The 15085-nt window shown below is 47.0% G+C and overlaps 1 protein-coding gene across 3 annotated transcripts in view; it reads left to right on the top strand.

Annotated features, from left to right (window-relative positions):
- LOC146801783 (E3 ubiquitin-protein ligase TTC3-like) overlaps positions 1-15085 on the top strand; it is a 1211260-nt gene that overhangs the window by 665001 nt on the left and 531174 nt on the right. For all 3 annotated transcript variants that reach the window (XM_085621275.1, XM_085621274.1, XM_085621273.1), the window contains exons 30-31: positions 6858-6914; positions 8405-8481. In XM_085621275.1, the coding sequence (XP_085477401.1) occupies positions 6858-6914; positions 8405-8481 (134 nt within the window). The remainder of the gene's footprint in view (positions 1-6857; positions 6915-8404; positions 8482-15085) is intronic.

The following is a 15085-nucleotide window of genomic DNA, read 5'->3' as shown; positions in this document are numbered from 1 at the left end:
ATGTTTTGTGTGCTGTCTTGCATTTCCTTCCACAGGTTTGCGCCAAGTGTCCGCTAACGTGTTGACACCGCGTTCCACACACCTTAGCGAGTGTGTAGGTAACCCTATTTTTAATTTTATTCACCACGTGGCACTACACCTTTTTTGCCACTCACTCTTCACTGGTCCTGACGAAAGCTCCCCATTATTATTTTTAACTAGAGAGCTGAAACATGTAGACCCACCACTTAGTCAACTAATAGATAATTACTTCTTCATTTAGTTGCACCACATAGTCTTTTAACCAATACCCTGAGCCGCCAAAATAAATTTTTCTATGGTAAGGATCCTCAGTGGTATTTTTTAACCTTCACCACATCACACTTCTGCACCACACCAGCTCCGCTGTAGTCAGGCGTCGCAGCACAACCGGGAGGCACTCGGCCACCCGGTTGGGGCCCCGATGATGAAGCATGACACCAACCAGGTTGGTGTGTGAGGGGTCTTCTAACCCACTTGGTGGGTTCCCAAACAATTGCCTCATTTGACCGTACCATACCATACTGGGCGTGTCCTCCTTTGAATAAACTTATAGGTAAAAGGCCAGCCTTTTCCTACCTTCCTACAGTGGACTGTTGTTCTCTCTGTGTTCCGTTATTACTAGACGGCACAGTTCTACATGGCACTATCAGTCTAGTTCTGTCTGTTGAGATGTTCTTCCCTGGTTGCACTGAGGAAGGGGTATTCGCTTAGCTTGGGAGGCTCTTTATGTAGGCAGTGTCTAATTCTGTCTTTTACGATGGTGTCTTCCACCATCCTCCTTCTTTATTTATGGATTTTTATCCCTCGCACACTGTTCCCATACTTTTACAGTTCTTTGTTGATGGCTCTGCGTTGTTGTGGAAAAGTTTCTCCGAAGAAAACTGACGTCAACACGCCGGGAGGGACTTATATGACCTCGCTGACGTTACGTACGTGGACGACGTCAGGGCGGGGTCGTGTGGTGCCATCCCCCGGAGGGCAGAGACGCTGCTGCAAAAGATTTCCAGATCCAGTCTGACTCCTGGGGATATTCTAAGTTAAGGAATCTGCAGCTGGACAACGTCTCTACCAGATAAATCGTTACCAAAGATAAGTAACTCGTACTTTCACATTCCTGTTCTGCAATTCCACAGGTATTACCTCCACTTTCAGGTAGGCCAGGAGCATTTTCCCCTTCATTGGAGCCATCCTGGACATAATGCTTATCAGACCTATTCCTCCTCAACGGGTCCAGGACATTCAGGCTATGATCCCGATGTTTCAGCAAATGACCTGGGTCTCAGTGAGAGCAGCTCTAAGGCTTCTGGCCCTCTTGGCCACCTGCGTCCTACTCGTGGAGCATGCCAGTTGGAAGTGGAATCTGAATCTCAGATGGCTCAGCACCAAAAAGGACCTTTCAGAGTCCATCCAGGTGGCAAAAGACCTGCAGTGGCGGCTGCTCTACTGCAGTTGTACCCCTTTCACTACCACTTGCACATAGTTAACAGTTTTGATATATGCATTGTTGCTGGGTTGGGTATGCCACCTGGGAGAGATGGAAATCACTGGACTGCTGGAATTGAAAGCCATTTGCTTGACACTGAAAGCCTTCCTCCCGACCATGGAGGAGGAACGGGTACAGGTTTTTCAGAAAATCTACCACCATTTGGTATCATATCAAATCGGGTGGAATGGTGGTGTTGGTATGTACGTCTTTGGAAGTGGCTGACTGCTCAGGGCATTTCCCTGATTGCCCAGCACCTGTAGGATCTTTAAATGCCAAAGCAGACAAACTCAGTCTGCTGTGCCTATTGAATCAGAAATTAACATTCCTCTCAGAGGTGGAGCAGGGCATCTTCCAGCAATGGGGATAACCCTGGCTTGATCAATTCCCCACCACAGAGAATGCGTAATGGCCACAATTTTGCGTGTTGGATCTCCCAATGCACTACTCCCTCAGAGACAACTTCTGTCTCAACTTGGACTCTGGACTTCTATATGCCTTTCCATCCCTATCCCTCCTGCCCAGAGTGCTGAAAGAGTTCAAGCAAGGCAAGGCCCACGTTGTTCTAGTAGACCCGATCTAGACAATGAGATTGTGGTCTCCACAACTTCTGGCCATCCTCCGATCAGGCTGCCCTTTCAGGAAGACCTCCTGCCACAACAGCATGGGTGGGTCCTGCACTCGAGCCTGCATAACATACACCTTGATGCGTGCAGATTGAATGGTGACAGTTACTTACTTTCGATCTGCCTCCTGAATTGATTGGTGTTCTTTGTGGCCAAGTGTCCATCTACCAAAACAGTTTATGCGGGTGCTGGGCAAAGGATTGTTGTTTGGTGTTTCTCGCTGTCCTCGGGAGATTTGGTCTTTGCTGAAGGACAGGCAGTCTTCCTCGGGTTTCTGGTAGTCGCTGGCTGCAGGACAGGCATTGTTTTCTTTGCAGAGTCTTTAAGCGGAAGACAGGCCGGTAGGGCTGGGGCTGAATCAGTAGTCGTCTTTAGGCCTTTCTGCACAGCTTTTTCTTCGCCCTTCTTCTTTTTAGGTTGCAGGAATCTGAGTTTCAAGGTTCAGGGGTGACCCTAAATACTGAATTTAGGGGCGTTACAGGTACTGGCAGGTTGTAGCTAACGGGCTACTTTCCTTCAGAGTGACTACACCATTTATATGTCCCCTCCCTTTGGGCAGGAGGCATCCCCTAATCCTTTTGGCTAAAATCCTTCCATCCAACATGGAGAATTTTGTAAGGAATGAGTAACTTCAGCTTGGGACACCTTAGGGGTGATCTTGGCTGAGAGGAGACACACACCTCCTGCTACTAATTTTCCAGCCAACCTTGCAGTCAAAAGTGGGGCTTGGTCAGGGTGCAGGGCGTCTCCACTAGCTGGAGAGGCCCTAGCTAACATAGCAAAGGGCAGGAGGCCTTTGAGGCTCACCGCCCTTGAATGCTGTTCCTGCTTGGGGATAGATGTGAAACGCCTCCACTCAGAGTAGGCTTAGTTTCTGACCCACCAAATCACAAGGCTCACACCTCAGGTGGTCAGAAACATGTCTGGAAGTGGCAGGCTGGTGAAGACCTGTCAGCTACACGTCAGAGAGTTGGTTGTTTTTTCACGGGGCATCTCGAAGATGCCCTCTGAGTGCATTTTACATTAAATCCAACACTGGCATCAATGTGGGTTTATTATGCTGAGAAGTTTGACCTCAAAACTTCTTAGCATTCGGTAAAGCCATCATCGAGCTGTGTAATTTGTACTGACAACCTTCCAGACCATGTACTCAATATGGCACAATACATGCTGCAGCCCTTATAAACCCTCTTTGGTCACATGGACCTTGGTACCAGTAGTACCTTTTACAAGGGACTTGTATGTGTGCCAGTTAAGGAAACAAAGATACAGTTTTTTGTGAAAGAACAGAGGCACTGAGAACCTGATTAGCAGGGACCCAGTGCACACTCAATCAAAGTACATCAGAACCAGGCAAAACGTGGGAGCGTGGGGGGACTGCAACAGAAACCTACTTTCCAACAGTTGGTCCACATGTTTCTGTTAACACCTTGGGTGATGCCATTATGGGATTTGAATTTGGTTCTCCCATTTCTGATGTGCACCCCATTCAAGCCAATGCACAGTTGGCGCTCTTAGGTTACTAACCTTGAGGACCGTTTTCCTCGTAATGATCATGTGAGCTCATCATGTGACTGAACTACATGCACTCTCTGTCCAGCAACCCTACACCACCTTCTTCCCCGACATGCTAGGGGTAAGAACTAAAGCGGCATACCTCCCAATTGTTGTCATAGCTTTCCACATTAGGCAGTCCATCACCCAACCTCATACATCCAAGGAGGAAGAAAGACTCCATAGCTTAGACCCTAAGAGAGCTTGGGGCTTCTGCACTGATCAAACCGAGGACCATTAGGTGAACAATTGGCTTTTTGTTGGGTTCTCTGGAACAACGAAGGCAAAGGCAGTGCAAAAATTTACCATCTACCGATTATTTGCCCTTTGTATAAAGATCTGCTACAGACTGGCCAAGGACAGCGTTATGTTATGTTATTTTAATTTATTCAGCGTACAGCTACTCGGAAGTGTCTCGGCGCTATAGAGCGCTGGGGGACCCGTCCTGGCTATCCCTGTGAGATGGTCCCTTTCTGGGTATCTCCAAGGTGAAACCAGGCATCCCCGGCGTCTGTGGGGGGCCGTTGTAGAGATGAGGCAAGCTTAATGCCCAGAGTTGCTGAGTGTGTTCCTGGTTAGAGTAGTGAGAAGGCCTGTGAACTTACTCAATCAAATCAGGGGAAACCAAGGGGCAAGGCTGCTACCACTATGCTGGCATGTGGAGTGCCTATCATGGATATCTGCCAGGCTGCACCGTTGGCATCAGTTCACACGTTGATGAAGCACCACGGTCTGAATAGCCAGGACTAGGAGAAGAGAGTGCTTTGTCCTTTCAGGCTTGCAGGACTTCTAGGTGTGAGCCATTCCACAGACCTACCGCCTATTGAGATACTGCTTGCCCTCTACCTTGAGACCCACCTCTGCCTTGACCCTTCTCAATCAGGCTGCAGAGTGAACCACAGTAACAAGACGGCACTCCTTGCCACCTCGGATGACATTCATCTCATCATTGACAAATGAGATACGCCAGCCCTCTTCCTGCTGAAATTCTTGGCAGCCTGTAACACAGTCTCCCTCCCCTTCCTTATCCAGAGATTTCATGAGGCTGGAATCCGAGGCTCTGCCCTATAAAGGACTTGCTCCTACCTCAGCGAATGCTCCCAAATGGTCACCCTGGCCCCCTTCCAGTCAGACACCACCAAACTGAATTGCAGCGTCCCATAGGAATCCTCCCTTTGACCCTGCTCTGTTCAGCGTCTACATGACCACTCACTACCATTGTCCAATCCCACTTCAGAGTGGTATCCTACACTGATGACACACAACTGAACCTCTCCTTCTCAGAAGACACGCCTACCACACAATCCATCTTAGTCATGTACCTGTCTTGTATAGCAGACCGGATGAGCATGAAATGTTTCAAGGTCAATGGTGACTAAATCAAAGTGGTACTGTTTGGCAAACACCCCTCTCTGTCGTCCCCACCCTGCTTCCTGTCACCACCAACGCCGCCATTAACGTGGGCATCATAATCGACAGCAAGATCTCCATGGCCAGCAGAGTCAACATGGTAAGCAGCAACTTGCTTCCATATCCTCAAGCTACTCTGGAAAATATTCAATTGGTTTCCCCTGGACACCCGCAGAACAGTGACTCAAGCCCTCCTCACCAGCAGACTAGACTACGGCAATGCACTTGATGTTGACATCTCCCCCCAAGCTCACCAAAAGACTCACAACTTGTACAAAACGTGGCTGTCAAACTTGTACACAATCTTCCTCCTTGAGCTTACATCTCCAAGCACCTACAATACCTCAACTGGCTCTCTAACTAGAAACGTCAACCTCCTCACCCTCACATAAAAGGCACTACACAACCTAGACCCAGCTTACCTCAACAACCGCATCCCACCCAGAACCTGCAGATCAGCTGGCCTAGTCTGCGCCCACTTCCATCGCATTCGGCCCACTAAAGCAGGAGAATGCACCTGACCTCATATTGATAAGAAAACTGAAAACCTTGCTTCTCAACCAGGCTGGTCTCAGACAACTTAGTTTGCACCTTCTTTAGTGCCTGGATATGATCCTGTGTGATTAGCATCCTATACAAATCATAATAACATAACATAAAATGTCCATGGTCTTGTTACAATTATGCCTGGAGGTGGTGAACCAACCAGGTGTGCTCAGCACATAATATAAATAAGAATATTGTAAGGTCAACAATTGATTATAAATGATGGTGAGCTTTGGGGAATCTGCCTTTCTTTTGTATACGTACAAATATATATTCTGAAGTGTCCAGAAGGGTTAGTCCTTGTTTTAACTTAATTTAATTTCAGCATTAATATTTTACTGGTTTGTCAGGGTAGATTATTTATGTAATTCTGAAACCGTGCAACATATCATAGATGCCTTAAAATATGACTCGTGTTTTGTGTTGTAAAGTGTTGATTTATTAGTTTAAAAATATAATGGAGCTATTGCAATTTGATGGTAATGATAATATAAAAGAATTCCACAATTATAAAAGCAATCAAATGAATCTCATTAACTCATACAATGCATTCATGTGCTGTATGCACTGCATTCAACGTGTTCTGTCTGTGACATGACGAGCAGTGGTCTGCACAGGCTGACGCAATTGGATGTGTTCGGAACATGATGGTTACAAACCCAACTAACTGGCCTATTCTTACAAAATCTTTACAATGTATTCCTGACATATGTCAAAAGTGGTCTAGATCAATGCGGGATTGTCTGTATGTTTGCAAGTAGTCATTTCAAATGTTCATTTGCTCTTAATATTGGAAACATAAACGTTATGTAGTCTTCTGCTGCGTTACTTTCTAAATATTTGATTTTTTTGTTAATTGACACAGTTTAGTAGATAAAAGCAACTAAATTAATTATACATTTGAGTTTTAATCTAGGTTAGCATGACATTCTCAATAAATAATGTTTTTCTCGACAGACATTATGGTGATCCCATGTAAAAGAAACAGAGGTCAGAAACCGAGATCTTCAAGATGTAGAACCTGCAGTATTTTAATATCAGTTTGTGTCCATGTGTATTTTGAGGAATGTCTGTCCTAGATGCACTACTTTGAAATGTATCTTAATCTGTCATTTATGTGCTATTGTAGTCGATTTGTTGCCCTCAGAGCAGTCACTCAAATCTACCAAAATGATTCTGTACTAAGTGCCGATGTCGGTCTTCCCCTTTTTCTTTAGGGTAGCAGGATCAAAGTTAAAAATAAGAACAGAAAAAAGAAGCAAAAAGAGCCTAAGGTACCTCATGTTATTTATTTGAATATTGTTAATATAGCTACTAAAGTATTTTTACTTGGACCAGAAATGTTTTGGCAGTTTTGAGTATTTATTCACTTCAATGATCTATGTGTCCATCTCCTCACTGGTGGTGTAATGCATTTCAGAAACAATGAAATGATTTGGCCAAGACAGTAGAGTAACTCTATTTGCTGATGACTAATATAGCTGCTATTGATTAGGGCTTACAGGCTACACATATTGCTACAACACTTTCGGCCTGATTTAGATCTAGGCGGACTGTCCATCGGTCCACCATGGGAGATGGATTAAATTATTCAGTCGCCATGGTGGAGAGGTAGGCTGTCCACCTAATTTATAAATGACGGCAAGTAGATGGCCATTTATAAAGGCATAGGCAGGAACCACCGTCACACCGGTTCCTCTCAATGCATTTTACTGTTTGCTACAGGACTGTGTCCTTCCAACACATTCCAGTGGCGAGCAGTATTCTTTTCAAAAAGAAAATCCAGAAGCAGGATTTTCTTTTTGAAAAGAAAAAAAGTTATGATCCCCTCGCCATGGGAGGCTTTTCCCATGGCATGGCGAGTATCATAATAGTTTTACTATTCCTTACCATAAAGTTGACCTGATGGTAAAGAATGGTAACAAATGACTACATGTCCGCCCATCTAAATCTAGCAGAGCTTACTCACCAGGGCTGTCAGAGACGTTTTGCCACAGTTAAATTTGGCAAGCATACCACTGTATTGCTGGGAAGGGAACTATGCCACTTTGGAGATGGAGTACTCTCTCCACCAATATATAAATAAGGTATTTAGTCATTTAATGTAACTAATTTCCCAGAAAATGTTATTGAAGAGCCTTTGATGATCTCTTTAGATCTTCGCAAAAATGTAGTTGTGTGCTGTTGATTTGCAGGTAGTACACACAAAAGAGTTTACAGGCTTTACCCACATCCTTGTTTCTGTAGCTGGTTTAGAATTGGTGTGCATGGCAAGAGGGGGAGGTACATGGTCAATAAAACAACCATCTCTTTGTAATACCTCAAGTAAACAGCAGACTGTTCTATTGGCAGGTAATATTGCAATTGTTGGATCTGTCTTTGTCAGTCCAAAGAACATGCTCTAAATAAGATGCTTGAAGATGTATTTATATTTTTATTTGAGATGGTAGATGTGGGCCTGATGACGTTGGAAAACCAGAATTTTTTATTTCACTTTAATCATTAAACTTTTGTGAGATTGTAGTGGCAAACATTAATATCCACATCATACATGATTATAATCATACTGACGAAGTGTTTTTAATGAGTGCTACTTTTTTAAAAAAAAAGTGTTTCTTTCCTGTCTGTCTTATGCTTGTGAGTTTTTGATGCATTAGAAAGAATTACAGATGTAAGAAGTAGCTGTTAAAAATGTAGCAACAATTTATTTATGGATTCCATTGGAGCTAAAAACTTTAATCACTACCTTTATCTTTTTTAATAGTCCGTGTTACTTTTGTCGGGAGGCATGGCTACAGTACCTCAAGATGATGACCATATATTTGCAGTTGAAAATTCATTGTAAGTATCCGTTATCTGCTTTAATTTGTAAAATGTGTAGTTGTAATAAATACTTTTTCCCAGAGATTCCTCGTTTCACAGATGCTTCCATTCATCGGAGCCTATTTGGATACAGTACACTTTTGTGACTTCCACCCGATAGTGGAGAGTCCAGGATTATGATCCAGATGTTTCACCCTCTGTTCCGGATTTCAGTGCAGATGATTGTGAGTTACTGGGACTAGGGGCCTCCTGCATGCTGCAGGTGAAACATGCCAGATGATGCTTGCAGGCTCTGCAGTGGGATTTGAAGTTCTAGTGGGCATAGCAGCAGGGAGACCAGTCAGATTGTAGCCCAATTTTGGAGGAGGCTGCAAAAGATCTGCAGTGGTGGCTGCCACACTCTGATTGGGTCAGTGGCAGACCCCTCTTCTTGCCCCACCCAGACTTGACAGTGATAAGAGATGCATCACTTCAGCGATGGGGAGGCCATCTGGCAGAGGTGTACAGTGAGGGCTCTGGTCTCTGACAGAAGCTGTTGAATTTGCATGTGATTCACTTGTCATTAAAACCTTCCTTCTAACCATCAAATGGAGGCCGATTCAGGTGCTCACAGACAACACCACTGCCATGCTGCACTGCAGCAGTCGGGGCAGGGTGTAGTCTCTGGTTCTGTGCCAAGAGGCTCTATCTCTGGAAGTGACTGGATTACCAGGCATTTCTCCGATCGTGACCCACCCTGTGGAATCTCTAAACATCGAAGCAGATGAACTCAATCTCTGATGCCTCGCAAATGAGGAATGACAGTTGCACCCAGAGGTGATTTAGGGCATCTTTTGGCATTGGGCTCAATCTTTTCGCCACTGCCTAGAAAGCGCAATGTCTGTACATGTTCACACTGGAGTTGCCGGGGTGACACATTGTATTTTACTAGGGACCATGTAACAGGCTCATTCCCAACCTGACTGCCCTAAACAAAATGCCTTTAATTTCAGTGCCTACATTTGGATGGTGTTTCAACCTATTGGTTAATAGAAGGCCTTTCTTGGTACTGATGTGAATTGAGCGCATGTAGATTATTAAGAGCAGGTAGAAGACTCTTGGGAAACTCGGAAGGAGAATGTAAGGTTAGTAATTGAGGTCTGGTAACGCAAGTAAATGGCTGCAAGACTGCAAAAAATTCTGCTCAAATCAACAACATTGAAGAAAATGCAATTGGATGAAAGCGCAAACATCACTGTCTGCCGCACGAGAATCAATGATGGATTCTTCTGCAGGGAACAGTGACAGCCTCCTCCACAGTTTCCTAAGGGGATATTCTTGCCCTTTGTTCATAGTATTTGTCTTCTCAATGTGATCATCATAAAGGACTTTCAATATGGTATATAATACTGTGTAAATAACAGGATTGCATTTTGTCAGTTGTGTATCCATATCTCTGCTGCTGCTTTAGATTGATTAATTTGACATTGAATTAAGTGGATTACTAAATTAGTAATAGTTTACTTAAATTAAACTACAAGAAACCTTTGTTTACTTTATAATACATGTCACACCTGATCTATTTACAGTTTTGTAGGTTGCCATTGTTGACTATGATTTTTAACATTCTTGATGGGGCACCCATTGAGAATATGCCCATCTGCCCATTCTGATATCTACCTTTTTGAATAGATTTTTCATCGTTTTGGCCACAACCAGGAGGATAGGAAGACTACAAAATCACCTTATACCCACTTATTACAAGTTGATCATTAGAATACTTCTGTTATTTCTGAAGAAGTTTGCTTTCCCTGTCATTTAAGTCAAAGCTAGGCATATGTGGGAAGATAAACTATTCACTAAAAATAGTGTACCCAAATTAAAGAAATGTGTGTTTTGTCTGCCATTAACACGTCAGAAACCAGTTCATATGTTCCCTGACACTACTAAATAATTTATCCATGATTTCTGAGTCTTATCTGGGTGAATAAAAAGCTATGTATTTTTTAAATGTTCCGAAGAACCTGAGTTTATTGATAGGGTGTCGTTTGAACCCCTTAGAATTCTAGAATACCTGTAATGCCGGGTAATTTTGAGGAAGTTTAAAAAAGATGTTTTTGTGGATACTGACTTACAATAAAAAGCCAATAGTATAGAGAAATTCAGTAGATGATAGCAAATGTCTTACTTTCCTGCATTTCCACACTACTACTGATTAAAATGGTACCCAAAAAGTTAATGGTGGGCCTGTTTGGAACAGGAATGGTCCAAGAACGAGACCTTGGAGAGTGCAAGGAAAAAACTTGGAAATAGTCTTCTTCTTGGATGTGCGTGGCTGCAATGTTTGGAAATGGGGTTGGCCAGTGCCCGGGTTATACTACCAACCCTAGACATTCTGGAAATAACACTCTAGAATACGTCCTAGGTAGTGTTGCCTGTGTGAATGCCACCATGTGTGTTTTTTAGCCAGAATGCCCTGCATATGTCAAACATCTGTTCAAAAAACAGAATTCCCTCACATTTCTGTGACAAAGTTTAGATTTTTTTGTGGAACTGCAATAGTCCTACCACCTAGTGTTGTCGCCAATAAAAACACTAATATTCTTGTGTGGCTGGGTCTAGCATAGTTGGCAGTAACAGGTCAAAATTGTGACAGTGTAAAGACGGTATACTGTCAATGTGATCTGAACGATATAAAAAGTGTTTGGTTTTTGTATGCTTCAATACAGCTTATTTCCAGATCAAACTGTCACTATCATATATGTTTTTTCACCATGTACAGCATCATTCCTTATTTTTATGCCTGGTTCTGCGTCTCTATTTGCCTCCATCTTGCCTCTGGCGTCTTTCCCCACTTTGTCCCCCTGGGGCACCTGCCCTGGATGCTATACTCATTCTAGTGTTCCCTACCCCCCATGTGACCAGGAAGCCATGCGCTCCGGCATTTATACCATACGCGCCGCGCAGCTGGCATGGACGTTTTGCTCGTCCCCCTGGATTAATTCCCGTATCCTGTCTGATTTAGGCTTTTGACCCACACGCCTTCACCCGGTGCCCTGACCCACTTAGCGGATTGTGATTTCCAGCCTCCACTAAAATTCGGGCAGCAATTACTTAACGCCCAGGTAAGAGTTCGTAATTTCCGACCCGATCGGACCTCGTCCATGGCCACTTCCCCTTCCTTATTTCTAATCCGTGCTTTGCATGTCCCCCCTCTTTTCATCCTTCAGGGTCCGTTTCTCCTGCCGAACCAATTTGGATCCGGCAAGTTGTTCCCCGTATGCTTTACATGTACCGTTTGTCCTGCCCCATTCCAGTTTTTTTTCCCACTTCGCCTTTTTCCCACTTAGTCTTTGCGACCTATCATCCATTACCCTGTGTCCTCTTCCTTCCCCCAGCGACCCCTCAAGCTGTTTTCCCTCGCCACAAAATCCAACCTTGATTGTATCAACCTTGTGCCACCAGTTAAGTTCTATTTGACTCACCTGGTGCCATTCCTCTCTATATATGTATCTGGGGCCTTCTCATTCTCATCCTTATTTACCTTTCCCTTCTCACACAGCACTGTATAAGAAATTAGTAACCATCGTCCTGATGACCACAATCTAAACTGGTCGAAACGCCGTCGACTTCACAGCGTCATCTGTGGCCTTTACGGGGTCATTCGAGATGAACTAAAACAAATTGTATTTACATTTATCCAAACTGTACTTTTTGACCCCGAATAACTGTCTGTTTTTTTACTGTTTCTCGCAATTCCACACTGTTTTTACCACTTGTCACTGCGCCGTTCACTCTCAAGCACGATCAGTGCACATTTTGTTGTTATGGTTACTCCAATCCAATTTTAATGTAGTGCTGTATAACTACCTGCAAATAACAACCCTTATTCTCTATTTCTTGGTCTCCCTCCCCCATTTTTCCCCCTCCTCAAGTGATTCATGCACTTTGTGTAACACTCTTTATTAATGATTACCGTTCGCGACATTGTTTTTGATACATCAATACAGCTCAGGCATCATTCTGATGACCAAAAAAGTTACCCCAAGGCAGCATTTTGCTTTCTGTTGCCTTCCAAATTTCCCGTCCGCACTGCACCCATTCTTTTCATATGGAGGCACAATAAACTCAATAAAACATGTGCATGTATGGTACCCGTGGCATGAATGTTTATGCAAAAGGATGACTGGAGGGAATTTCCATGATTAGGGAAGAAAGGCATATAATCTCACAAATGTTATATCTGATAGAGACTACTAGCCGCAGATTCCTTCACGTAGAATTATCCCCAGGCGTGAGACTGGATCCGGAAACTTTTTTGCCACATCACGCGATTCACATGAGACCTGCCCCGGCACGCCTATATCAGTTTTCTCCTTTTCCGCGTGCAACGCGGATCCCGTTCTTGCCTGTTTCAGCCCCCTTTTCTTACCATTTCTTTGGTGCGCGAATGCCTTTGGGCTTTAAAACTTGCACGCGTTGTGGGCGTCCTATGACGGCGACGGACCCTCAACTCATTTGTATGTGGTGTCTGGGGGAGGATCACGGCACTACAGATTGCGCGGCGTGCCAACAGTTGAAGCTGAAGTCGCGGCGGGAGCGCCGCATGAAACTTCTCTTGGCGCGTCTCTGCAGGTCGACGTCCTCCCCTCGGTCTGCTTCGGCGAACGGCTTCAGATACGGCCGTGGTCGTCATCCTCGCCCTTCTCCGATGTAACGTGACCGTCGCTCCCCGGTGGGTAAGTGTCGCAGTTTGTCCCCGGGGACTGGGTTCCGGCTTACCGGGTGCGTCGGCTCTCCGCGGGTGATGCGGCCCCGCGTGTCGTCCTATCCACTGTTTCCCGGTGCTGGGGCGTCGAGAGTCCAAATGGAGACATACGCGGCGGCTTTGCAGGCCTCTCTGGCGTCTCCTCCTCTTTCCGCTCCTGGGGCGTCGGCGGATTCCTCGCACTGCGCGGGGCCCTCCGTGGAGCTGCCGGTGGCTCCGGCATGTTCGGATCCAGGCTTGGAGGATGTGGTGCTGATGGGGTGCGGCTCCTCTGGGGCACCTCCTTCAGGCCACGGCGTTGCTACCTCGCCGCAAACTCCTGCGGGAGTCCCTGTGGTGTCGCAGGAGGTCACCGGGGCTCGGGTCGCATCCCCGAGCCCCGGTCCTTTGACAAGGTGGTCCTGTCTAAGGCTGAGGTGACGCGGCTATGGCGCTGGCAGCAGCTGGACCGTGTGGAGCCACAGGGGTCGGTGGGCCCTCCTCGTCCCGCTCCGGGCCAAGGCTGGACCCCTCGTCCCTCTCCGGGCCCCTCTCGTCCCTCCCCGCAGGTGGCTGCCTCATCGGAGGTTGCCTCGTCCCTGGCGCCGCCACATGGGTTGCCGAGCGATCTTCGCCTCATTCTGGGCCGCGGTCGGCGGAGGGCTTCGTGCCACTCCCCGGGCCTGTCTCGCTCCCCCCACGCAGGTGGCCGCCTCGGTGGGGGTCGAGCCGGCGTCATCTCGGCGCCGCCCCGGGGCCGGTGCGGCTCCAGCCCTACTCCGGTCCCCGCTCCGGTATCCGGTGCGGGGTGACTTGGAGACCCCTTTTCCGGTGACACCGGATGGTGCCGGCGTCCTACCTCAGGCAGCAGACTCTGCGGATCCGCGTTGGGGTCGTGCCGCGGAGTCGTCTTCGGACACTCCTTCTCCAGAGGCAGGCTGTATATTGGTGTCGTCCTCCCCGGAGACGGGTCACCATGTGGTGACCTTGTCGCTAGCATCGAAGGGCGGTTCCCCACCCTTCCTAGGGAAGAGGTGTTCGTCGGAAGAGCGGCAGGTCCCTCATTCTTCAGCTCCTCCTAACTTCCAGGTCTGGCCCTTGCTCATCCTGCTTGGCTTCGGGGACAGCCGCCTTAGTTTGCAGCCGTCGCCCACGGAGGAGCTGCTTTCTCCACCGCGGGGCCCTACGGTGGCGGGTGCGGCCTTTGCTCACGCGGTGTCCACGGCTGTGGGCATCCTGCGCATGGGTGACCCGGTGGCTCACTTTCCGGCGGACCATCTCTTGGAGGTCCTCCACCAGGGCTCTGGTGGGAGGGAAATCTTACTTCCCTTTGAAGGTTCGCTCCTTTCTTCTTTGACGGGTGCTTGGAGGCGTACTGCCTCAGTGGACCCGGTGCCTCAGCATCTTCTGAACCGGCACCTCCTGGCGCCGCGTGACCCGGCGTGTCTTTCCCTTCACCCCTCAGCCGCCAGCACCCTTTTGCGGAATGCTTCTCCCTCCCTGCCGCCGCTGTTGACTCGGCCGTCCCGAGAGGCCCGCTGGCTGGACTCTTGGGGGCGCAACATATTCGCCTCACCCAGCATGTCCTTGCGTGCCCTTAACACCTTGTGTGTGCTGGCTAGGGCCTCCTCCTGTTTGTGGGACTCAGCTGAGACTCTGGGATCTACAGCGTCCCAGGAGTCCGGTCAGGTGGACTTGCGGCATCATGCATTGGATGGCCGGGAGCTGGCGGCATTTATTCTCCGCTCCGCACGTCTCAGAGGTGCTGGGCCCGACCATGGCTTCCTCCGTCGCTCTCCGTCGCCATGCTTGGCTTCGGGACGGGGTATTCCCTGAGAATATTAGGGAACGACTCGTCGACCTTCCATTTGATGGCAGACTATTGTTCCATGCCCC

Source organism: Triturus cristatus, chromosome 8 (genome assembly GCF_964204655.1).
Source record: "Triturus cristatus chromosome 8, aTriCri1.1, whole genome shotgun sequence".
NCBI classification, from domain to species: Eukaryota; Metazoa; Chordata; class Amphibia; order Caudata; family Salamandridae; genus Triturus; species Triturus cristatus.
The sequence above is the reverse complement of the archived record's forward strand: the minus strand, read 5'-3'. Positions and strand labels throughout refer to the sequence as shown.